At 45.3% G+C, this 22,957-nt stretch overlaps 1 protein-coding gene across 1 annotated transcript in view; it reads left to right on the top strand.

Moving 5' to 3' along the window:
- Positions 1–13,027, top strand: part of HTATSF1 (HIV-1 Tat specific factor 1) — a 29,414-nt gene extending 16,387 nt beyond the window's left edge. Inside the window, exon 9 of the mRNA XM_073641277.1 lies at positions 10,386–13,027. Coding sequence (XP_073497378.1) covers positions 10,386–10,679 — 294 coding nt within the window. The 3' untranslated portion in view covers positions 10,680–13,027. The remainder of the gene's footprint in view (positions 1–10,385) is intronic.
- The last annotated feature ends 9,930 nt before the right edge of the window (positions 13,028–22,957 follow it).

Below are 22,957 nucleotides of genomic sequence, written 5' to 3'. Positions count from 1 at the left end.
TGCCAGCCAGGTACAGCATCCAGCTTCTATGAACGCGCCATTTTCCGGAGCGGCCGCGGACTGCAATTTTCAGCGGGGGGGGGGGAGGGCAAAAAGCTTGGGCCTCCCTGCGCTGCAGATTCCAGCCCCCAGCTGCCTAGTTGTACCTGGCTGGACACAAAAATAGGGAGAAGCTCCACGTTTTTTTTTTTTTTAATTATTTCATGAAATTCATGGAATAATTAAGAAAAAAAGGGCTTCCCTATATTGTTGTGTCCGGCTAGGTACAAATAGGCAGCTGGTGGTTGGGGGCAGCCCGTTCCTGCCTGCTGTACCTGGCTGGACACAAATATAGTGTGAAGCCCCACGTCAATTTTTTTTTAATTATTTCAGGAAATTCATGAAATAATTAAAAAAAAATTATGTGGGGCTTCGCCCTATAATTGTGTCCAGCCAGGTACAGCAGGCAGGAACGGGCTGCCCCCAACCACCAGCTGCCTATTTGTACCTAGCCGGACACAACAATATAGGGAAGCCCTTTTTTTCTTAATTATTCCATGAATTTCATGAAATAATTAAAAAAAAAAATGTGTGGCGCTTCGCCCTATTTTTGTGTCCAGCCAGGTACAACTAGGCAGCTGGGGGCTGGAATCTGCAGCGCAGGGAGACCCAAGCTTTCTGGGTCCCACCCGCTGCAAATTGCAGTCCGCAGCCGCCCCGGAAAATGGCGCGTTCATAGAAGCGCCATCTTCTGGCGCTGTACCCAACTCATCCAGGGCCCTGGTGCGGTGGCTCACTGGGTAATAAAGGGGTTAAGGCCAGCTTGGCATTATCAGCTGGCCCTAAGCCCGAAATTCATGGGGTCACGCCAATATTAGACATGACCGCCATGAATTTCTAGTAAAGTATTTAAAAAAAACACAAACACCCAGAAAAAAGTCCTTTAATTGAAATAAAGACACAATTCTTTATTGTTCTAAATTAAACCATACTTACCGCCACACCCATTCCAGCTGAAGCCAACGATCTCCTGCAATAAAAGTAAAATAATAAAGCAACCTCATCCTTACCTTTCCATGGTTCCCAGGACAGCTTCAGCTCTGCTACATCGAGATGACAGGCTGGACCGCAGCAGAACGCTGCCATCCAGCCTGTCATCCCGCGGACACTGAGAAGCGCAGGCATGCTTGCGCTCCTCAGTGTCTTTCTGTGACGTCATCCAGATGAGCCGAGGTCATGTCCAATGAACTCAGCTCACCTCATGCACGTCACTGACAGCGTGGGAAAATTCTCCTGCACTCAGCGCTTCAGCGTGAGAATTCTCCCACGCTGTCAGTGACGTGCATGAGGTGCGCCGAGTTCATGGGACATGACCTCACCTCATGCACGTCACTGACAGCGTGGGAAAATTCTCACGCTGAAGCGCTGAGTGCAGGAGAATTCTCCCACGCTGTCAGTGACGTACATGAGGTGAGCCGAGTTCATTGTCGGCTCATCTGGATGCCGTCACAGCCAGACACTGAGGAGTGGAAGTATGCCTGCGCTTCTCAGTGTCTGCGGGATGACAGGCTGGATGGCAGCGTTCTGCTGCGGTCCAGCCTGTCATCTCGATGTAGCAGAGCTGGAGCCGTCGTGGGAGCCATGGAAAGGTAAGGATGAGGTTGCTTTATTATTTTTCTTTTATTGCAGGAGATCGTTGGCTTCAGCTGGAATGGGCGTGATGGTAAGTATGGTTTAATTTAGAACAATAAAGAATTGTGTGTTTATTTCAATTAAAGGACTTTTTTTCTGGGTGTTTGTGTTTTTTTTAAATACTTTACTAGAAATTCATGGTGGTCATGTCTAATATTGGCGTGACCCCATGAATTTCGGGCTTAGGGCCAGCTGATAATGCCAAGCTGGCCTTAACCCCTTTATTACCCAGTGAGCCACCGCATCAGGGCCCTGGATGAGTTGGGTACAGCGCCAGAAGATGGCGCTTCTATGAACGCGCCATTTTCCGGGGCGGCTGCGGACTGCAATTTGCAGCGGGTGGGGCCCAGAAAGCTTGGGCCTCCCTGCGCTGCAGATTCCAGCCCCCAGCTGCCTAGTTGTACCTGGCTGGACACAAAAATAGGGCGAAGCTCCACGTTTTTTTTTTTTTAAATTCATGAAATTCATGGAATAATTCAGAAAAAAAGGGCTTCCCTATATTGTTGTGTCCGGCTAGGTACAAATAGGCTGCTGGTGGTTGGGGGCAGCCCGTTCCTGCCTGCTGTACCTGACTGGACACAAATATAGGGCGAAGCCCCACATCAATTTTTTTAAATTATTTCATGAATTTCCTGAAATGATTTAAAAAAAATTGACGTGGGGCTTCGCACTATATTTGTGTCCAGCCAGGTACAGCAGGCAGGAACGGGCTGCCCCCAACCACCAGCTGCCTATTTGTACCTGGTTGGACACAACAATATAGGGAAGCCCTTTTTTTCTTAATTATTTCATGAATTTCATGAATTTAAAAAAAAAAAAACGTGGAGCTTCGCCCTATTTTTGTGCCCAGCCAGATACAACTAGGCAGCTGGGGGCTGGAATCCGCAGCGCAGGGAGACCCAAGCTTTCTGGGCCACCCCCGCTGCAAATTGCAGTCCGCAGCCGCCCCAGAAAATGGCGCGTTCATAGAAGCGCCATCTTCTGGCGCTGTACCCAACTCATCCAGGGCCCTGGTGCGGTGGCTCACTGGGTAATAAAGGGGTTAAGGCCAGCTTGGCATTATCAGCTGGCCCTAAGCCCAAAATTCATGGGGTCACGCCAATATTAGACATGACCACCATGAATTTCTAGTAAAGTATTTAAAAAAACACAACACCCAGAAAAAAGTCCTTTAATTGAAATAAACACACAATTCTTTATTGTTCTAAATTAAACCATACTTACCACCACGCCCATTCCAGCTGAAGCCAACGATCTCCTGCAATAAAAGTAAAATAATAAAGCAACCTCATCCTTACCTTTCCATGGCTCCCACGACAGCTTCAGCTCTGCTACATCGAGATGACAGGCTGGACCGCAGCAGAACGCTGCCATCCATCCTGTCATCCCGCAGACACTGAGAAGCGCAGGCATACTTCCACTCCTCAGTGTCTGGCTGTGACGGCATAAAGATGAGCCGAGGTCATGTCCAATGAACTCCGCTCACTTCATGTACGTCACTGACAGCGTGGGAAAATTCTCCTGCACTCAGCACTTCAGCGTGAGAATTTTCCCACGCTGTCAGTGACGTGCATGAGGTGAGCTGAGTTCATTGGACATGACCTCACCTCATGTATGTCACTGACAGCGTGGGAGAATTCTCACGCTGAAGCGCTGAGTGCAGGAGAATTTTCCCACGCTGTCAGTGACGTGCATGAGGTGAGCTGAGTTCATTGGACATGAACTCGGCTCATCTGGATGACGTCACAGAGAGACACTGAGGAGCGCAAGCATGCCTGCGCTTCTCAGTGTCTGCGGGATGACAGGCTGGATGGCAGCTTTCTGCTGCGGTCCAGCCTGTCATCTCGATGTAGCAGAGCTGGAGCTGTCCTGGGAACCATCGAAAGGTAAGGATGAGGTTGCTTTATTATTTTTCTTTTATTGCAGGAGATCGTTGGCTTCAGCTGGAATGGGCGTGATGGTAAGTATGGTTTAATTTAGAACAATAAAGAATTGTGTCTTTATTTCAATTAAAGGACTTTACTCTGGGTGTTTGTGTTTTCTTTTAACTTTGACTATGGGGTTAGTAATGGGGGTGTCTTATAGACGCCTCTCCATTACTAACCTGGGCTTGATGTCAGCTGGCATTATAAGCTGACATCAACCCCAACCCTATTACCCCCTGCCACCGCACCAGGGCAGCGTGGAAGAGCGAGGCTAAGTGCCAGAATTGGCGCATCCTATGGATGCGCCATTTCTGGGGCGGCTGACGGCTGGTGTTTCTAGCCTGGGAGGGGGCCAATATTCATGGCACCCTTCCTGGGCTATTAATATCAGCCCCCAGCTGTCTGCCTAGCCTGTGCTAGCTATTAAATTAGGGGGGACCCCACGTCATTTTTTTGGGGGGGTCCCCCATTTTAATAGCTAGTAAAGGCTAGGTATTCAGCTGGGGGCTGATATTAGTAGCCTGGGAAGCTCCGTGGGTATTACCCCCTTCCCAGGCTTCAAACATTTGCCCCAGCTGTCTGCTTAACCTCCGCTAGAGCCTAAAATTAAGGGGAACCCCACGCCAATTTTTTTTTAAATAAATCCTTTATTTTAACACTAAATGACAAGTACAGTAATCAACACTGTCACTGTACTTCATATATATGTGACTGACATGTTTCTATCTATCTAATCTATGTGTGATTCTCTATTCTTTCTGTTCTAAATTGTCGGGTACAGATGCTGAATTGCCGGCCGGCTTTCTTAAAGAGACGGTGCATGAAAACACTATTATTTTTTTAAATAAATCCTTTACACTAAATGACAAGTTCTGTAAGCAACACTGTCACTGTACTTCTTATATATGTGACTGACATGTTTCTATCTATCTAATCTATGTGTGATTCTCTATTCTTTCTGTTCTAAATTGTCGGGTACAGATGCTGAATTGCCGGCCGGCTTTCTTAAAGAGACGGTGCACGAAAACACTAATATTTTTTTTAATAAATCCTTTACACTAAATGACAAGTACAGTAAGCAACACTGTCACTGTACTTCATATATATGTGACTGACATGTTTCTATCTATCTAATCTATGTGTGAAGCTCTATTCTTTCTGTTGTAAATTGTCGGGTACCGGTGAATGCCGCTGATGAATTGCCGGCTTTTCATGTCATTCTACATTATTCTTAGTTGTTTTACTTCATGTAGAATTAACCTACAAGGAAAGAAAGGGTTTATTTTCATTCCGATATTTGTGTCCCATTGACTTGCATTGGTTTCCGGTATCGGAATCGGCGATATCCGATACTTTTTGGGTATCGGCCCGATCCAATCCGATACGATATTTCCTGATATCGGAAGGTATCGCTCAACACTACTCCTGAACAATCTTAATACTCTCCCTCCTTAATTGTGATGAGCACATATAGTTCATGGGTTGATAAGATGTTCATATTAGGAATACCAAAACTTCAGGGAAAGTATTGAAAACAAATGTGCTGCATGCTACTCTTTCATAGTAATTTCCCAAATTGTTCTCTCTGCTCTCAGACTTTCTGGATTATTAGATCCAGGATTAAAGGACTTTCATTGCAGTGTATGCCGCCCCAGCAGTGCTCCTGGCTGCAGTGACCATTGCAGTGTATGCCGCCCCAGCAGTGCTCCTGGCTGCAGTGACCATTGCAGTGTATGCCGCCCCAGCAGTGCTCCTGGCTGCAGTGACCATTGCAGTGTATGCCGCCTCAGCAGTGCTCCTGGCTGCAGTGACCATTGCAGTGTATGCCGCCCCAGCAGTGCTCCTGGCTGCAGTGACCATTGCAGTGTATGCCGCCCCAGCAGTGCTCCTGGCTGCAGTGACCATTGCAGTGTATGCCGCCCCAGCAGTGCTCCTGGCTGCAGTGACCATTGCAGTGTATGCCGCCCCAGCAGTGCTCCTGGCTGCAGTGACCATTGCAGTGTATGCCGCCTCAGCAGTGCTCCTGGCTGCAGTGACCATTGCAGTGTATGCCGCCCCAGCAGTGCTCCTGGCTGCAGTGACCATTGCAGTGTATGCCGCCCCAGCAGTGCTCCTGGCTGCAGTGACCATTGCAGTGTATGCCGCCCCAGCAGTGCTCCTGGCTGCAGTGACCATTGCAGTGTATGCCGCCCCAGCAGTGCTCCTGGCTGCAGTGACCATTGCAGTGTATGCCGCCCCAGCAGTGCTCCTGGCTGCAGTGACCATTGCAGTGTATGCCGCCCCAGCAGTGCTCCTGGCTGCAGTGACCATTGCAGTGTATGCCGCCCCAGCAGTGCTCCTGGCTGCAGTGACCATTGCAGTGTATGCCGCCCCAGCAGTGCTCCTGGTTGCAGTGACCATTGCAGTGTATGCCGCCCCAGCAGTGCTCCTGGCTGCAGTGACCATTGCAGTGTATGCCGCCCCAGCAGTGCTCCTGGCTGCAGTGACCATTGCAGTGTATGCCGCCCCAGCAGTGCTCCTGGCTGCAGTGACCATTGCAGTGTATGCCGCCCCAGCAGTGCTCCTGGCTGCAGTGACCATTGCAGTGTATGCCGCCCCAGCAGTGCTCCTGGCTGCAGTGACCATTGCAGTGTATGCCGCCTCAGCAGTGCTCCTGGCTGCAGTGACCATTGCAGTGTATGCCGCCTCAGCAGTGCTCCTGGCTGCCGTGACCATTGCAGTGTATGCCGCCTCAGCAGTGCTCCTGGCTGCCGTGACCATTGCAGTGTATGCCGCCTCAGCAGTGCTCCTGGCTGCCGTGACCATTGCAGTGTATGCCGCCTCAGCAGTGCTCCTGGCTGCAGTGACCATTGCAGTGTATGCCGCCTCAGCAGTGCTCCTGGCTGCCGTGACCATTGCAGTGTATGCCGCCTCAGCAGTGCTCCTGGCTGCCGTGACCAATGCAGTGTATGCCGCCTCAGCAGTGCTCCTGACTGCCGTGACCATTGCAGTGTATGCCGCCTCAGCAGTGCTCCTGGCTGCCGTGACCATTGCAGTGTATGCCGCCTCAGCAGTGCTCCTGGCTGCCGTGACCATTGCAGTGTATGCCGCCCCAGCAGTGCTCCTGGCTGCCGTGACCATTGCAGTGTATGCCGCCCCAGCAGTGCTCCTGGCTGCCGTGACCATTGCAGTGTATGCCGCCTCAGCAGTGCTCCTGGCTGCAGTGACCATTGCAGTGTATGCCGCCCCAGCAGTGCTCCTGGCTGCAGTGACCATTGCAGTGTATGCCGCCCCAGCAGTGCTCCTGGCTGCAGTGACCATTGCAGTGTATGCCGCCCCAGCAGTGCTCCTGGCTGCAGTGACCATTGCAGTGTATGCCGCCCCAGCAGTGCTCCTGGCTGCAGTGACCATTGCAGTGTATGCCGCCTCAGCAGTGCTCCTGGCTGCAGTGACCATTGCAGTGTATGCCGCCTCAGCAGTGCTCCTGGCTGCAGTGACCATTGCAGTGTATGCCGCCTCAGCAGTGCTCCTGGCTGCCGTGACCGTTGCAGTGTATGCCGCCTCAGCAGTGCTCCTGGCTGCCGTGACCATTGCAGTGTATGCCGCCTCAGCAGTGCTCCTGGCTGCAGTGACCATTGCAGTGTATGCCGCCTCAGCAGTGCTCCTGGCTGCAGTGACCATTGCAGTGTATGCCGCCTCAGCAGTGCTCCTGGCTGCAGTGACCATTGCAGTGTATGCCGCCTCAGCAGTGCTCCTGGCTGCCGTGACCATTGCAGTGTATGCCGCCTCAGCAGTGCTCCTGGCTGCCGTGACCAATGCAGTGTATGCCGCCCCAGCAGTGCTCCTGACTGCCGTGACCATTGCAGTGTATGCCGCCTCAGCAGTGCTCCTGGCTGCCGTGACCATTGCAGTGTATGCCGCCTCAGCAGTGCTCCTGGCTGCCGTGACCATTGCAGTGTATGCCGCCCCAGCAGTGCTCCTGGCTGCCGTGACCATTGCAGTGTATGCCGCCCCAGCAGTGCTCCTGGCTGCCGTGACCATTGCAGTGTATGCCGCCTCAGCAGTGCTCCTGGCTGCAGTGACCATTGCAGTGTATGCCGCCCCAGCAGTGCTCCTGGCTGCAGTGACCATTGCAGTGTATGCCGCCCCAGCAGTGCTCCTGGCTGCAGTGACCATTGCAGTGTATGCCGCCCCAGCAGTGCTCCTGGCTGCAGTGACCATTGCAGTGTATGCCGCCCCAGCAGTGCTCCTGGCTGCAGTGACCATTGCAGTGTATGCCGCCTCAGCAGTGCTCCTGGCTGCAGTGACCATTGCAGTGTATGCCGCCCCAGCAGTGCTCCTGGCTGCAGTGACCTGATCACTTACCTCCTTGACCTGGATTCTCCAGACTCGCTCTACAGGGCATGTTTAACACCGTTCGAGCTGTACATGTGCTAGCACTCTTTAACCCAATTTATTAAAAATGTGGATCCCTTTTAATACCATAAAAACTTATGTGCTGTTGGAATAAAATTTTGAATGATTAACGACCCGTCCTCCGAACGCTGTCATTGAATAGATTGTTGTTTTTCTCTGTTGAGCTGTTTCTATAGTTGTGTCATAACTTCTTCTCCTGCCCATTGATAATAAGCAGCTAATTACGGCCTCCATTCTTCACTAAGCTCCATTCATTGGCCGTGAGTTCATAGACGCAAGAATGTTTTACGAGGCACTGTCAGTGCTGATTCAGTTCCATGAATCGCTCCTAGTTCACGGGACGCACTCTGTACTTGTCTTGAAATGTAAAAACATCGGCACTACAGGTTGTATAGGAGGTATGTTATTTTTTCTTGTTTGGCAAATTCAGTCAGTGCCTTTTACAACTTTTAAAATGCTACACAGAATCCTTAAAGACGATATGTACCGTAGATTTCACAATACAAGCTGCGTATATTAATTAATAGATCTCCTAGACCTGGGGAGCCTGGGGTACTGACTCTGAAAAATCCAAATCTTACTTTGAAAACTTAAATACATATGATCATATTTTAATCATATTTTATGTAATGTGTGAACGGCTTAATACTGTATATTCATGCTGACTTCTTTTCTCAGGAGGATAAAAAAGGCAAGATTTAAAGGGATATTCCTACCATAATAATCATAGCTCAGTGACTTAAAATTCTAAAACAAAGTTGTCAAATGCAATTTCCAGAAGTGTTCACCGGTCTGGATATCAATCCAAAAACTGAAAACCAGCATGTCCAAGGCTTTTTTTCTGCCTGGTTGTCCTTGGATATGTCATGTAGTTCTTTCATGACAGGTTGCACATGCTCAGTCAATACTAATCTTTTCTAGTGGCTTCTTCTCCATGCTTCGCCAGTATGATTGCACAGTCTTCCCCGCACAAGGTGGACGTTATACTGTGAGCTCACTCGTATCTAAGGAGAAACCTCAATCCTCCTTTCCGACTTCTCCGTAATGGACGATGCAGAGCAGGAGCAGAAATACCAGTCGCTAAAACACCAATGATTTTTCTCGTTAAAAGCATCAATATAAATATGTTATAATGGACGTCTCCTACCTATACGTAGAATATAAATACATATAGGCCATTATCTATCATATCTAATAGAGAAACTGTCTTTATTTCCCAAGCAACCAATCAGAGCACAGCTTTCATTTTTTAAACAGCTCTGGGAACATGAAAGCTGCTCTGTGATTGGTTGCTAAGGGCAGCATGGTCAGGGTTTGTATCTAGGAGAAAACATGTAGAGGGAATATATCTGAAACCCTCAGAATTGGAGGATTAGAAAGCTTTACACATTTACTGGTGGCCACTAGTCAATCACAATAAGGTTTGGAGGAGTAGCTAATGTTATCAGTGCCTGGGGGAGAGCAGGGAGCCTGGAGATGAAGCAGGCGCTTGTGGGAAATGTAGTTTACAGTGGTCACATGGGTGGGACTGACAGACCGCCCACTTCATTTTGGAGGAGCTAGAGCCAGAAGAAAATTAGTCTGTGACTATCTGAGGACATGGCGGGGTTACTTTAGACTGGTTATTAGAGCACATGAGGTTTGAAGAATAGATTCTGGGAGAACCCCTTTAAATGAGTTGTACCATAAATAAGTCCTGGCCTATCCTTTGGGCATGTATGGTTTATCCCTTTAAGAAGCATTAGTCTGTGATTCTCCATACACGGTGCTGGCCCCAGAAATGAATGGACTGGATTGTGTGGGCACAGCTGGCACCTTCACTCGCCAATATCTGTCTACATGCCCGAAGCCAAGAGCCTCTGGTGCAGAATAAGGGAGAGTTGGGTGTATTTTTAGGACTTGTTGCCTCCCAAGTAGTATAAAATGCCCCAGAAAATGACAAAGGATGAGTTCACTAAATTCTTTTGTCCATCAGTTGATCTTGGTTGGGTTGGTTAGAGATTGGCCAGATATCTGTGTATGTGATGGCACCTTAAAGCCACCCCCCCCATACAGAAAAGATTACTGTCGGCTGATATCAATGGATTTGGATGACTCTGTATGGGGGCACCGGCTAACTGATTGTTGGGGAAGATGTCGCTCAATCATGTCTTATTTCAGACTGCCGATCACCTTGTTCTCCCGAATATGTCTGTCGGTGGCTTTCTAATAGAGAATACAGGAGCGATTGGCCGAGTGAGTGCCCCTGTATATTTGTGAGACCACCGTCGGCCGGACAGTTGGCCAACGCATCTTCAGGACTGTCTATTATTTTGGGTTCTGCATAATAAGTACTGCACCAACTTTTTATCATAGACTTTTAGGGTATTAACCAATTCTTTTTGCAACAAACAGATTGAGGAGACGTCTCGAGAAAGAGAGGAGCGCCTGAAAGGCTGGGAGAACTTCCTGCAGGCCGACCCGCAAAAGTCCTCTGAGGTTGCGAGTGATGAGAAATCCACACCCTCCGTAAATAATGGACAGTCTGAAATCAAAGAGAAGAACGGAACAGAAGCCGCGCCGGATACAGACAGCGTGCAGCAGCAGGGAAGTCAAGACGCCAAAGCAGTGGATAATGCGGCGGATAATGACGCTGCGTCCACAGATAGCAGTATTGGTGATGAAGAGGAAGAGGAAGGACAGTCGTAGAGCAGCTTGTTTTTTTAGCTTCCTGTGTCAGTTACTTTTAGGGCGATATCGGTGTAGTACATGCTGTAATATCTGATTGATTTGGCTTAATTACTACATTGTTTTCTTTTCTGCTGATACTTGTATTAGGGAATGTGCACACTGAGTCTTTTTACTGAGTTTTTATAGCAGAAACTCCCAAATTTTTGCGGAGTTTCCGCTCAAAAAATTCAACAAAAAGACTCGATGTGCACATACCCCAAAGGGGTTTCCGACGGGTAAAAGTTTTGTACCAATGGCTCATATTCTAAAATGCTTTTTTTAATATACACAGCACCACTCTTGTCTGTGGTATATATTGCAGTTTATATACATTTAAATGAATAAGTATAAATTACAATGCCATGCACAACTCACAGGTAAGACTGTAGTTTCTGGGAAATAAAAGGTAGACACCTATTTCTAAGGCCTCATTCAGACAATATTTCACTTGTATTATTTTGGTTTTTCACAGAAAGCATATGCATTATAATCTATGGGGTCTGTTCATATGGCCATGATATTGTATGTGGAACAAGTGTCTCCAAAAAAAAACAAGGGAAGGCATGCCATGGATCAAACTCACCCATGCAAATCAGTGGGTCTAACCTTTTTTTTTTTTTTTTGTTCTTTTTGCATACCAGAAAAACTGATGCTACACTGTTGGACACACAGATCGAAAATTGATAAAAATTGGATCCACTGCACGGTTTAAAAATTATCCATTTTTTTTTCTTGTATTAAAAAAAAAAGCCACAAAAATACAAGTTTGGGCATTACATGAGTGTGACTTATTTTACAGTGATCAGTCCAAACTGTAGAGTTGGCCACAGTTCTTACAAGAAATCATAGAAGCAATTAATGATGACACAAGCAGTCACTACTAAATAAAAGTCATTGGGGCCGATTCATCACAGATTTTACGCCATAAAATCTTTGAAATATCGTACACTTTTTGCGCTACAGTAAGCTGTGCAAAATTTTTGCGCAATTTTGTGTTTTTCTCCAGTTTGACTCTGCTCTGCTGAAAATTGTAGAGTCGGGACAGGGGCAGGGACATGCCTGCCTGCCACATTAATAAAAAATTGATGGCGTTTGTACTCCAGAAATGCTACTCTGGCCCCAGACTGGAGTTTCATTTCTGGCACAGCGCATGGAGGCGCACGACACTTAGAAGAGGCGCCAAATTCATTAAGTGGGGCACGCTTCTTATTGACTTTGACACCTTCTATTTCAGCAAGACTGGCATTGCTCAAATTAATCTTTATGAATCTGCTCCATTGAGTTTTCCTTTGCTCTGCTCTTGTGAATGGTAGACAGACAGTAGAGTTGAGCAAAAAGAGTTGCAGGACCCTACAAACCTACCTGTGGCATCCCCAATGTCTCTTTGATTAATAGGCCACACAAAGTGATGACGTTGCGGCATGACGTCGCGGGGGTCACTAATCAGAGAAGGCACAAGGTGGTTTGCAGGGCTTTAGTCCATTGGTCTTGGACTACTGACATGGCCATTGGACATAGGTCTCGTGAATCTTTGTTCTTCATTAGAGTAAAGCTATTTTTCCTCCTGTATTTGGGAACGACTACAACTAAAAATGGCCACTTTTTTCTATGTTATTTTTCCCAGAAACAGATATAACATGGGATTTATGAACACTTACCCAAGGAAAACCCATAGGTGTGTTAATCGCTGGTAAACTTGTATTTTAGGGTGAAATGCTTTTTCTAATACTTGCATTGTGTTTTCATGTTTGGATGACATTCATTCTTATCATTTTGCAGAAATCATTAGTTCAGAGAAAGTATTTTTGGATGAAAATTGCTACTTTGAGTGCTGAAATAGTAAAATCTCCGCATTGACTTTTACATACAATGTATTCTATGACACACAAGTTATCTGTTTAGTAGTAATTGCCATGCTTTTCAATGGGGCATGGATATATTGATACGTTTGCCCCATTACCTCTACCACAGATATATTTTTTTTCCTCCTTTTTGAGTTATGAAGAGGAAGTTATTTCAGTTAAATTGATATAATAAATGCTGCTTTGGTCACCAGGTTTTTTTTTTTTTTTTAAGAATTCCTGAAGCAGAACATGATCTGAAGACCTTGCAGCAAATTTAGGTAGCTCGAGTGAGACGTGTGAGAATTCGCCAGCAGCCCCAAAACTGGATGAACCTGTTTTGTATAACTTTGCAGTTAGTACGGTCATGGTAAGGCGATGCAGAGTCCGTCGTCTTGGAAGTTGAGAAAGCCATTTTGTTTGTGTGATTTTTATTTAACCTGATTTATAAACCTAAATTTATATATAAAAAAAAATTGTAGGCTTTTTTATTTCATGAATTATTTTGATTGCTAGTAATAAAAAGAAAAAAAAAGCAAACTTTTTGTTTTGTTAGTGTGCTGGAAGCAAAGTAAAGAGGATATGTGCAGGGAAAGTTGATGGATTAGAATATAACCTTGCTAGGGAATGCTTGAGCTTCATGATTCTTCCAAAGAAGGGTCTACAGTGTTCAGTAATATATCTGAACTTCTTCGGCCCTGACCGTATATTTCTACGAGTTGGAATTTCAAGCATTGAGCTACCTTAGAAAAAACATTGTTTTCAGCGGCATACCGTCATGGATTTAAGGCCTTGACTGAAAACAAACTTGTAGAAATTAATATATTTTGTTTGCAGTGCAGCTGTAAGTCAATTTAATGACTTCGGGCACATAAAGATAGCTATATACTATTGATGGTATGTATAGATTCGCAGAACCCGGACCAATGTCCACATCTGTAATCTGAGGCCCTCGGACAGGAGCCTTGAGAGCTGTCTTTTTCCCTCCAGCATCCACAGCTCTTCTTTTAATTAGCTAGCCTGGTGTGACATCACAGCGCAATGATGACATCACAGCACAATGATGACATTGTGCCAGGCCGGCTAATCAAAAGAGCAGCTGGGGATGCTGGCGGGTAAAAGGCAGTTACCAGAGCTCCTTTTCGGCTTCAGCAGAGAGTGGTGGCCGCTCATCAATTCGCACCATCTATACTATATACCTTAAATTCTTGCTCTTTTCTTGTGGCCCCACCATACACATGCATTGTTGATTGTGCCATATGTGCATATTTGAAGAGGGAATATTTTGCTACCACACTCTTCCAAAGTTGTCTTCTCTCCTGTGTGAACAAAGAACTGGGCATGTTGACTCCAATATTTCCCCCAACATCTGCTCTCATTGGAGAATCGGGACACCCTCTCATACATTTTGGATAGTCGATCCTGCCAAAGTGGGCAGGTACACCGATTGTTCAGTCTTGCATGCATGATGAACCTGAAGGGTATCTTCATAATTACAAATTTCACAGATTTTGTGCTGTGGACCTGTTTGCAAATCCACTCAAAAATCCTTCACTATATTTGTCACGGATGTTGATGCCCAAGAAAGAATAAAATCCGCTGCATAAATTGACAGATTGCAGATTTAAAATCCACATTGCAGAATTTTTCAAATGTGGATGGAAAATCTGCAGCGAATCTCTTCTGTATTTAAGAGTTTCTTCCTGTATTGGTGGAGGTCCTAGATTAATGTTACCGTATAACTTGTCAAACACACATTTAAAAGTGGAACTGCAAAGGATGAGAGCATTGTTCTTCCACTGTACAAAGCACTGGTCAGACCACACTTGGAATACTGTGCTCAGTTATGGGCCCCAATATATAGAAAGGATATAAATGAGCTTGAAAAGGTACAAAGGAGGGCAACAAAATTAATAAGGGGAATGGAGGGACTGCAATACCCAGAGAGGTTGGCAAAACTAGGACTATTCAGCCTGGAAAAGAGAAGGTTGAGGGGGGACATAATAAATGTGTACAAATATGTTAGGGGACAGTATAGAGACCTTGCCCGGGATTTGTTCAAAAGGAGGGATATTACGGTAACAAGAGGGCATTCACTAAGACTGGAAGAGAAAAGGTTTCAGCACCAGCATAGGAAGGGGTTCTTTACGGTAAGAGCAGTGAGAATATGGAATTCACTGAGTGAGGAGACGGTAATGTCGGATTCACTAAACCAGTTCAAGCGGGGACTGGATGCATTTCTAGATACCAGGCAGATTTCAGCATATACTTAAAAATAGAATAAAATAGTAGGTTGATACAGGGATTTATTCTGACTGCTGGTTTCAGAGTCGGGAGGGAATTTTTCCTCAGGTGAAGATTGGCTAAATCATTTGGGGTTTTTGCCCTCCTCTGGATCAACTTTAGCAATTACAGAACTAACAGGTCGAACTTGATGGACGCAAGTCTTTATTCGGCTTTACTAACTATGTAACTATGTAACTCCCCATATAGGTAAGCTCTCTGTATATTCCATATAGATATAGCCTAGCACAACAAATCCATATGCAAAAGTTTATTGGATCATGATGCGGTAGCGGTCATTGCACTTGGAAGCACAGGGTAAACTGGAGAAGTTCTCTTGAATATTGATTAGGTCCTTGGAATGGCTGTCCCAGTCTAGGTACGAAATAAATACCATATGTACAATTGTACAATTGTTCATCTAGGGGGGCTTTAATGATAGCCCTATTTAAATCCATAGGGATAAATATTGGTTGTCCCTTTGCAGCTATAACAACCTCCATTCTTTTAGGAAGTCTTTCTACAAAATGTTGGAGGTGTCAGTGGGAATGTTTTCCCGTTCTTCTAGAAGAGCATTTGGCACTGATGTTGGCCTGGCTCACAACCTTTGTTCTAGTTAATCTGAAAGGTGCTCGATGCGGTTGAGATCATTGTGAATCAGTCCTGTTCTTCCACATCAAACTCCACCAACCATGCCTTTATGGACCTTGCTTTGCTCTCTGGGGAACATTCATGCTGGAACAGAAAAGTCTTCCCAAAATTGTTTCCATGAAGACTAAAATTGTCAAAAATTTCTTGAAGCATTAAGATTTCCCTTCATTGGAAATAAAGGGCCGAGGCAGACCCTTGAAAAACAAGCCCATAGGATTATCTTTTTTTTAAACAAATATTACAGTTGGCACAATGCAGTCAAGCCCAGTGACTAGAAGAGCACGTAAGCAAAAGTCACAGCACCACTGCAGCCAATCACAGGTGACTAGAAGAGCACGTAAGCAAAAGTCACAGCCTGTGATTGGCTGCAGCGGTCAGTTGACTAGAAGAGCGTGTCATCTGATGACATGTTACTCTAGACACCTGACCTCTGCAGCAGTATGTCTTCCAATACGGAGCAGATATTGCTTCCGATGCCTCCTCAGATCTCCTGAACGGTCTGCACTGGATCCATTGGGTCCCTAGAAGGTGAGTATGCCTCTGTTTATTCTCAAACAATCCCTGCCTTAAATTTTTTTTACTGTAGGGCAACCTCTTTAACGTCAGAGGAGGTTTGTAACTACAATTATTTTATGCACTATGTGCTTCAGTACTGGGTGACTCTGCTGTGTAACTTTTCGTGGCCAAGTTACTGTGGTTCTTAAAAGCTTCCACTTTTCAGTAATGCTACTCACAGGTGAACATGGAATATTTTATATATTGAGCTGACTTGTTGCACCGGCGACCTCCTATTACAAGACCACGCAGGTACAGGCATGTGCGTACAGCGTTTTTTACACACCAGAGTACCCACATCGTTTTGAAGCAGAGGATTCTTCAGGAAAACTCTGGTGGTGTTTTTCTTGAAGTCTCTTTAGGTGTCATTTCTGGAGGCTTTGCTGCCAGAGTTTTTTTTTTTTAATTCCATACGTAAAATAGTATATAGATGACAGCCGCACTCGGGTACTTTGCAAAAACGAAGACAATTTATTCAGATCTATACATTCACGACACCATAGAAAACAAACAATATGGAGCTTTAAAGCGATATGCTGTGACGTTTCGACCAAAAATGGTCGTTTTCACAACATCACTATAGCGGCTCCAGATTAGAGATTGTGGGTATGTTATGAAGGGCACGTACTTACTTCGGCTGGGAATTCCTCAGCGGTGGTGTGGAGGTCCTGGACCAGGGTATGCTCTTTAGGCTGTATCTACATGCCTAAAGCACGTAAATTGGCCAATTCATGTGTTTCTGGTAGCCACGTTAAGGCGTTTCTCGTCATACCAGGAACCTGCCTGAGTGACCTCCTCTCTAAGAGACATAAGCCTGCTTGTGTATGGGGAAGCAAGTACCTGCTGCGATTAAAACCGCCTGTGGCACGCAGGCGGAGTGCTCAGTCAAAGCTCGTACATTGAAACAGAAAAAACCTGCTTCAAAACCTACAGCTGAGTGCGCATCTTCTCCTACTATACGTAAAATAGTGGCGGCTTCCAAGAGGAAGCCTCCAGAAGAATCGACCCAACACTTCCTTTATCCTTTTTATGGTTTTTGAAACCTTAAGCCAGGGGTCCTCAAACTACGGCCCGCGGAGGACTTTCATCCGGCCCGCCGGGCTATGGGCGGAGGAGAGGAGAGCGGTGCCATTGCCCGCCCTTCTCCTCCGCTTGCTCAGGGCCCCGGCAGGCGGATACTTACCTCTCCCCGTGCCTCCGCAGATCCGCTGTCTTCCTGCTCTGCGCTTCCTGTGACGTCTCAGGTCAGAGGGCGCGGTGACGTCTTTACACCGCGCCCTCCCGAGTGCCGTCACAGGCAGCTCAGAGCGGGACAGCGCCGCCGCGATGCTGGAGTCCGGACCAGAGTAGAGCAGCAGCAGCGGCAGCAAGTGAGAAGTGAGGTGAGTATTGGATTTTTTTTTTTTGTATGGAGGCATAGGTCATTATATGGGGGGGTGACATCCTGCATGGGGCATGATATGGGGGGGTGACATGCTGCATGGGGCATGATATGGGGGGGTGACATGCTGCATGGGGCATGATATGGGGGGGTGACATGCTGCATGGGGCATTATATGGGGGGGGTGACATCCTGCATGGGGCATTATATGGGGGGGTGACATCCTGCATGGGGCATTATATGGGGGGTGACATGGGGCATTATATGGGGGGGGTGACATCCTGCATGGGGCATTATATGGGGGGGTGACATCCTGCATGGGGCATTATATGGGGGGGTGACATCCTGCATGGGGCATTATATGGGGGGTGACATGCTGCATGGGGCATGATATGGGGGGGTGACATGCTGCATGGGGCATGATATGGGGGGGGTGACATCCTGCATGGGGCATGATATGGGGGGGTGACATCCTGCATGGGGCATTATATGGGGGGTGACATGCTGCATGGGGCATTATATGGGGGGGTGACATGCTGCATGTGGCATTATATGGGGGGCTGACATGCTGCATGGGGCATTATATGGGGGAGTGACATGCTGCATGGGGCATTATATGGGGGGTGACATGCTGCATGTGGCATTATATGGGGGGGTGACATGCTGCATGGGTCATTATATGGGGGGTGACATGCTGCATGGGGCATTATATGGGGGGTGACATCCTGCATGGGGCATGATATGGGGGGGAAAGGGACATCCTGCATGGGGCATTATAAAGACAGGGGAGTGATATCTTGCATGGGGCATTATATGGTGTGAGAAAGGGACATCCTGCATGGGGCATTATATGGGGGGTAGCATCCAGCATGGGGCATTATAAGGGGGGAACAGCCTGCATGGGGCATTATAAGGGGGGGAACAGCCTGCATATGGCATTATAAGGGGGAAACAGCCTGCCTATTGGGAACATTTACCTGCCTATTGGGGACCTATACTGCCTATTGGGGATATTTACCTGCCTATTGGGGACATTTACCTGCCTATTGGGGACCTATACTGCCTATTGGGGACATTTACCTGCCTATTGGGGACCTATACTGCCTATTGGGGATATTTACCTGCCTATTGGGGACATTTACCTGCCTATTGGGGACCTATGCTGCCTATTGGGTACATTTACCTGCCTATTGGGGACCTATGCTGCCTATTGGGGACCTATGCTGCCTATTGGGAACAGTTACCTACCTATTGAAATACCGGTTGATTTAACTTTACTTGTTCTTCAATTTAAATATTGTATTTGTTCCTGTATTGTTTTTTTTTACTACAAAATAAGATATGTGCAGTGTGCATAGTAATTTGTTCATAGTTTTTTTTAAAAACTATATTCCGGCCCTCCAATGGTCTGAGGGACCGTGAACTGGCCCCCTGTTTAAAAAGTTTGAGGACCCCTGCCTTAAGCAGTTAAAAGAAGTAACAAGAGGTGGAACCAAGTGCACATGAAGTCATTTTGATATTGCTATGCATTATATAAATTCTTTTTGGTGTTTTTTTTTAATGCTTTTTCAGGCAAGGTCCAGGTGGAATCTGCCTAAAAAAAGACTTTGTGTGAAGATACCCTAACAGTGAGCTCTGTAGAGCGACCCATTCTTTCACACATTAGTGAAAGCATACAGCATGGTGAGGGGCTGGATTTTGTATAATTGGGGCAATGAGACTGAATGGAAAATCCTTTATTCAACAATTAAAAAGTGTGTTCAGTACTTTTGTCCATATGATGCATCAGTAATGGAAAAACACAGTTTATACACGTGTGTGACTGTTTTATATTGCTTATTTCATAATTGCACTTCTACTTTTTGGGAAAGGATCTTGTAACCAAACAATTGAACCACTTTGTTTTCATTTGGTTGAGAGGGAAGCCGTGTCTGTCCTGAGGTTTGCAAAGCTGAGCAAAATAAATTCCTGACATTTAAATTTGCTCGACTTTGTGTATTGATTGTTGTATTAATTTGTGTTTTTTGTTTTTTTTCTACTAATCAACTAATGATCATTTTTCAGGCAAATTGTAAAGGTGAAATCTGCATAGATTCTTAAAAAAATAAAAGCACATTTTTTTATTCACTATAAATAGTACAGGAAAAATGACAGTCCTCTTTTTCTCATGTAGCTGATAGTAAATTTACATGTCCATTTGAGAGTTCCAATTTTATGTTCTATTTTTACAACAGAGCGTTCTTGCCCAAAACGGAGCTGTATGCTAGGTGATGGAAATGGACGTGGAGGGGCCACTTTAATTATTATGGGGTCAGTCTGATTTCCATTTGGTGTTCGTTTTTTAGAAACAAAGAAAAATCTCAGCGTGTGGCAGTTAAAGAGGACTATTCACTTGCCCAAAAAACTTAAGTTAAATACCTTGTAAAATCCCTAAAGGTCCCCTGATTCTGCCTCTTTTTTCCGTTTTGTGCTGCGTCGCTCCATTTCAGAGATATTCACATTTGTTGCTTTTAGAGCGCAGTGTGTGAAATCTCTGCTTGTAGTTCAACTGGGCGTTTCTTCAGAGTCTTCTCTGGTGGCGTGCGCTTTCACCCTTCCAATCACAGCTTAGCAGTGTCTGAGTCGGCTAGATCAGCAGTGATTGACAGCGTCTAAGAAGGGTAAAAGCAAACACCCCCCAAAGAAGACTCTGAAGCCACTTGGTCTGCAAGCAGAAATTTCTCATAATGCGCTCCAAAAGCAATAAATATGAATATCTACAATGGATTGACGCAGTGCAAAATGGAAAAGAGCGGTAGAGTCAGGGGCGCTCAGAGATTTTTACAAGGCACTTGACAACATTTTTTGAGCAAGTGACAGGTCCTCTTTAACTAAAGAATAAATTTACTGTGAATTGCAATGCAGTTTTTAGCCACACAAATTATTCAGCTGCTTCTCTTGCAAAAACAAAAGGAATTTACTGTAGATAAGAATTTTTCTTATGTTGCTTTTTTATTTGTACAGCACACTCAGCTTGTGTCAATTCACCTTTAGGGCTCTTGCGTATTTATTGTGGTTTATGTGGCCCCTACTGTACCTCCTGTATAACTCAATATTTATACAGATTTTTTTTTATGACAGACCCTGAATATGGGTACACTCCAAACGCGAAAACCAGGAGAGGAACAATCAGAGGAAAAGTATCCTAGAAACATGTCACCACTTCTGTATTTATCACCCACTCCTGGAAACAAAAAAAATCAAAGTGTGAATGACATTTTAAAAATTGTATTTTTTTTTGCGGCTACTGTAAAATGCTATGTTTATTTTGCACTGAAATAAATGCAGCAATAACGCTAAGTGTGATCAAGCCCTAAGACCTGTATTTACTTCAATCACAACTTTGTTGCTGATCGCTGGGCATCCCACACTGTTGGGACCCCCACCCATTTTCCCTTTAGAGCAGAGTGGTGATTAAGTGCTCCACCGTTCCCCACAAAGTCTATAGGGCTGATGTAGATCGCTGAGGTCAACGCTTGGCTACCTTTGTCAGTCCTATAAACCCTAAACGAGGTGGCAGAATGCTCCATTTCAATGAAGGGAAAGGCTTGGCTCAATATTCTTGTCACTGGTGAGAACCTCCCATAGAATAGCTGATACGTTATGATTATAGGACAATGAAAATCTATCTGTGTGTTTTGTGCTTTTTTTGCTTGTTTTTTTTTAATTGTACTGATACAAACGTTTGGTTAAAAATAAAAAACAAAAAAAACCAATTGTGGCATCACGCCAATGTACTTTCCAATAGGTAGAAAGTCCGTGTGGCATGTGATCAGAAGCCTCTGTTTCTTAATAACTTAGATTTCTATGCTGACGTGCATATGTTACACCCCTGCTAGGTAAAATTCGCTAAGGGCGAACCCTCTTATAATATACTTACATTCTTCAGTAAACTGGTTCTACCTAAACACCTGACACTATAGAGTGTAAGTAGAGTGCAAATATCAAAACTGAGCGAAGTCCAGCTAAAAAACTCGCCGAATGCACAGCACTGACAATCAGAATTTTCAAAGGGTGTAAAATGAGTTCTGCAAGATGAACGTCAAATAAATTGATATATTTTTTTAAGCCCAGTAATTCTTTAAAGGGAACCTGTCATGTCCCCAAACGCTATTATCTCGCAGACATAGGGTTAATCTGCAGATTAATAACGTTACAATGCTATCTGGTCGTCTTACTGAAAGCGCGGGAGAAAATGAACTTCATTCCTCCCTGGAGTCACCAGCTTTCAGTCACGGAGGTGTGCCCGTAGCAGATGTAAGCACTTCCCGGCACTTTGATTGACAGCTCGCTCTGCATAGATGTGCTGCAGAGTGAGCTGTCAATCAAGGTGTCTTACAGCTGTCGCTCACTGAATGGTGGCTTTGGCCATGCTGGCCTTGCCTCTATGACTGAAAGCCGGAAGCTCCTGGGAGGAATAAAGTTAATTTTTCTCTCATTAGCCAAACATTCAGTGCGGCAGCCAGACAGCATTGTAGTGCTATTTACTTGTAGATTAGCCCTATATCTGCAGGTTAGTAGCCTTTAGGAACATGACAGGTTCCTTTTAAGGGATCTCCTACCATGAAGGGAAATACAGCAATAAATAGATGATAAAGGCGGGGGCAGCACAGCTGTGAAATACTGATGCGACAGCCACCCCCTCCATGAATTGAGAGATATGGGAGTGGCTGTATAGATTTATTTCCAATAAAGTGTTTTATTCTTGGTGTGTGTTTTTATTTAACTCGTTACTTACAGGTTTAGTAATGAGGGTGTCTGGTTGACACCTCTTCATTACTACAGCTAGGGCTTGATCTCAATGACACCTAATCCCATCACCCCTAATGCTGCACGCACACACACTAAGAATAAAACACTTGATTTGAAACTAAACAGACACATTCTTTAATCATTTAAATTAACCCAATATATTCACCCCAGGTCTGACGGTAATCCAAGGGTTAAAATGATGTCCCACTTTTCTTTTTTCAAATATCTTTATTTAGCTCCAAAAAGCATTCATTGCTGTACAAAAACACTTAAAAAACGCATCCAAAAATGCACCAAAAACGCTGCAAAAATGTGCGTTTTTTTCTGCAGCGTTTCTGCAGCCAAAAGATGCAGAAACCTTGCAGAAATTTCTGTAATCAAATACTCACCGTTTGCACATAGTCTTAGACCTCTTATTTTTTAATCCATTCTTGGCTTTGGATTTAAAAACTGCATCTGAAAACTTGTGGGGGCAAGAAAGATCACAAGTTTGCAGTGACATTGAATTGTTACTTGCCAACTCATCAGCTCATTTGAGCCTTCTTGAGGCATGGCTTTGATCTGCGTGCAGCTGTCACATGTCATGACCTTATACCAACTGATGAGCATAAGTTTTGCAAGAGGACATCATTTTAATGAGATTAATTACTCTCTGTAGTCTCAGACAACTTGATCTCATTTGTTAGATAATATGATAAATAGACAATCTGTAAATCACTTTATTTACAAATTATGTTACCTTATTCCTGAAAGAT

The sequence above is a fragment of the Phyllobates terribilis genome, unplaced genomic scaffold (assembly GCF_046119375.1).
Source record: "Phyllobates terribilis strain yellow unplaced genomic scaffold, ASM4611937v1 Scaffold_7__3_contigs__length_470593459, whole genome shotgun sequence".
Classification (NCBI taxonomy): domain Eukaryota; kingdom Metazoa; phylum Chordata; class Amphibia; order Anura; family Dendrobatidae; genus Phyllobates; species Phyllobates terribilis.
Note: the sequence above shows the minus strand (reverse complement) of the source record. Positions and strands in the feature narration are given on the sequence as shown.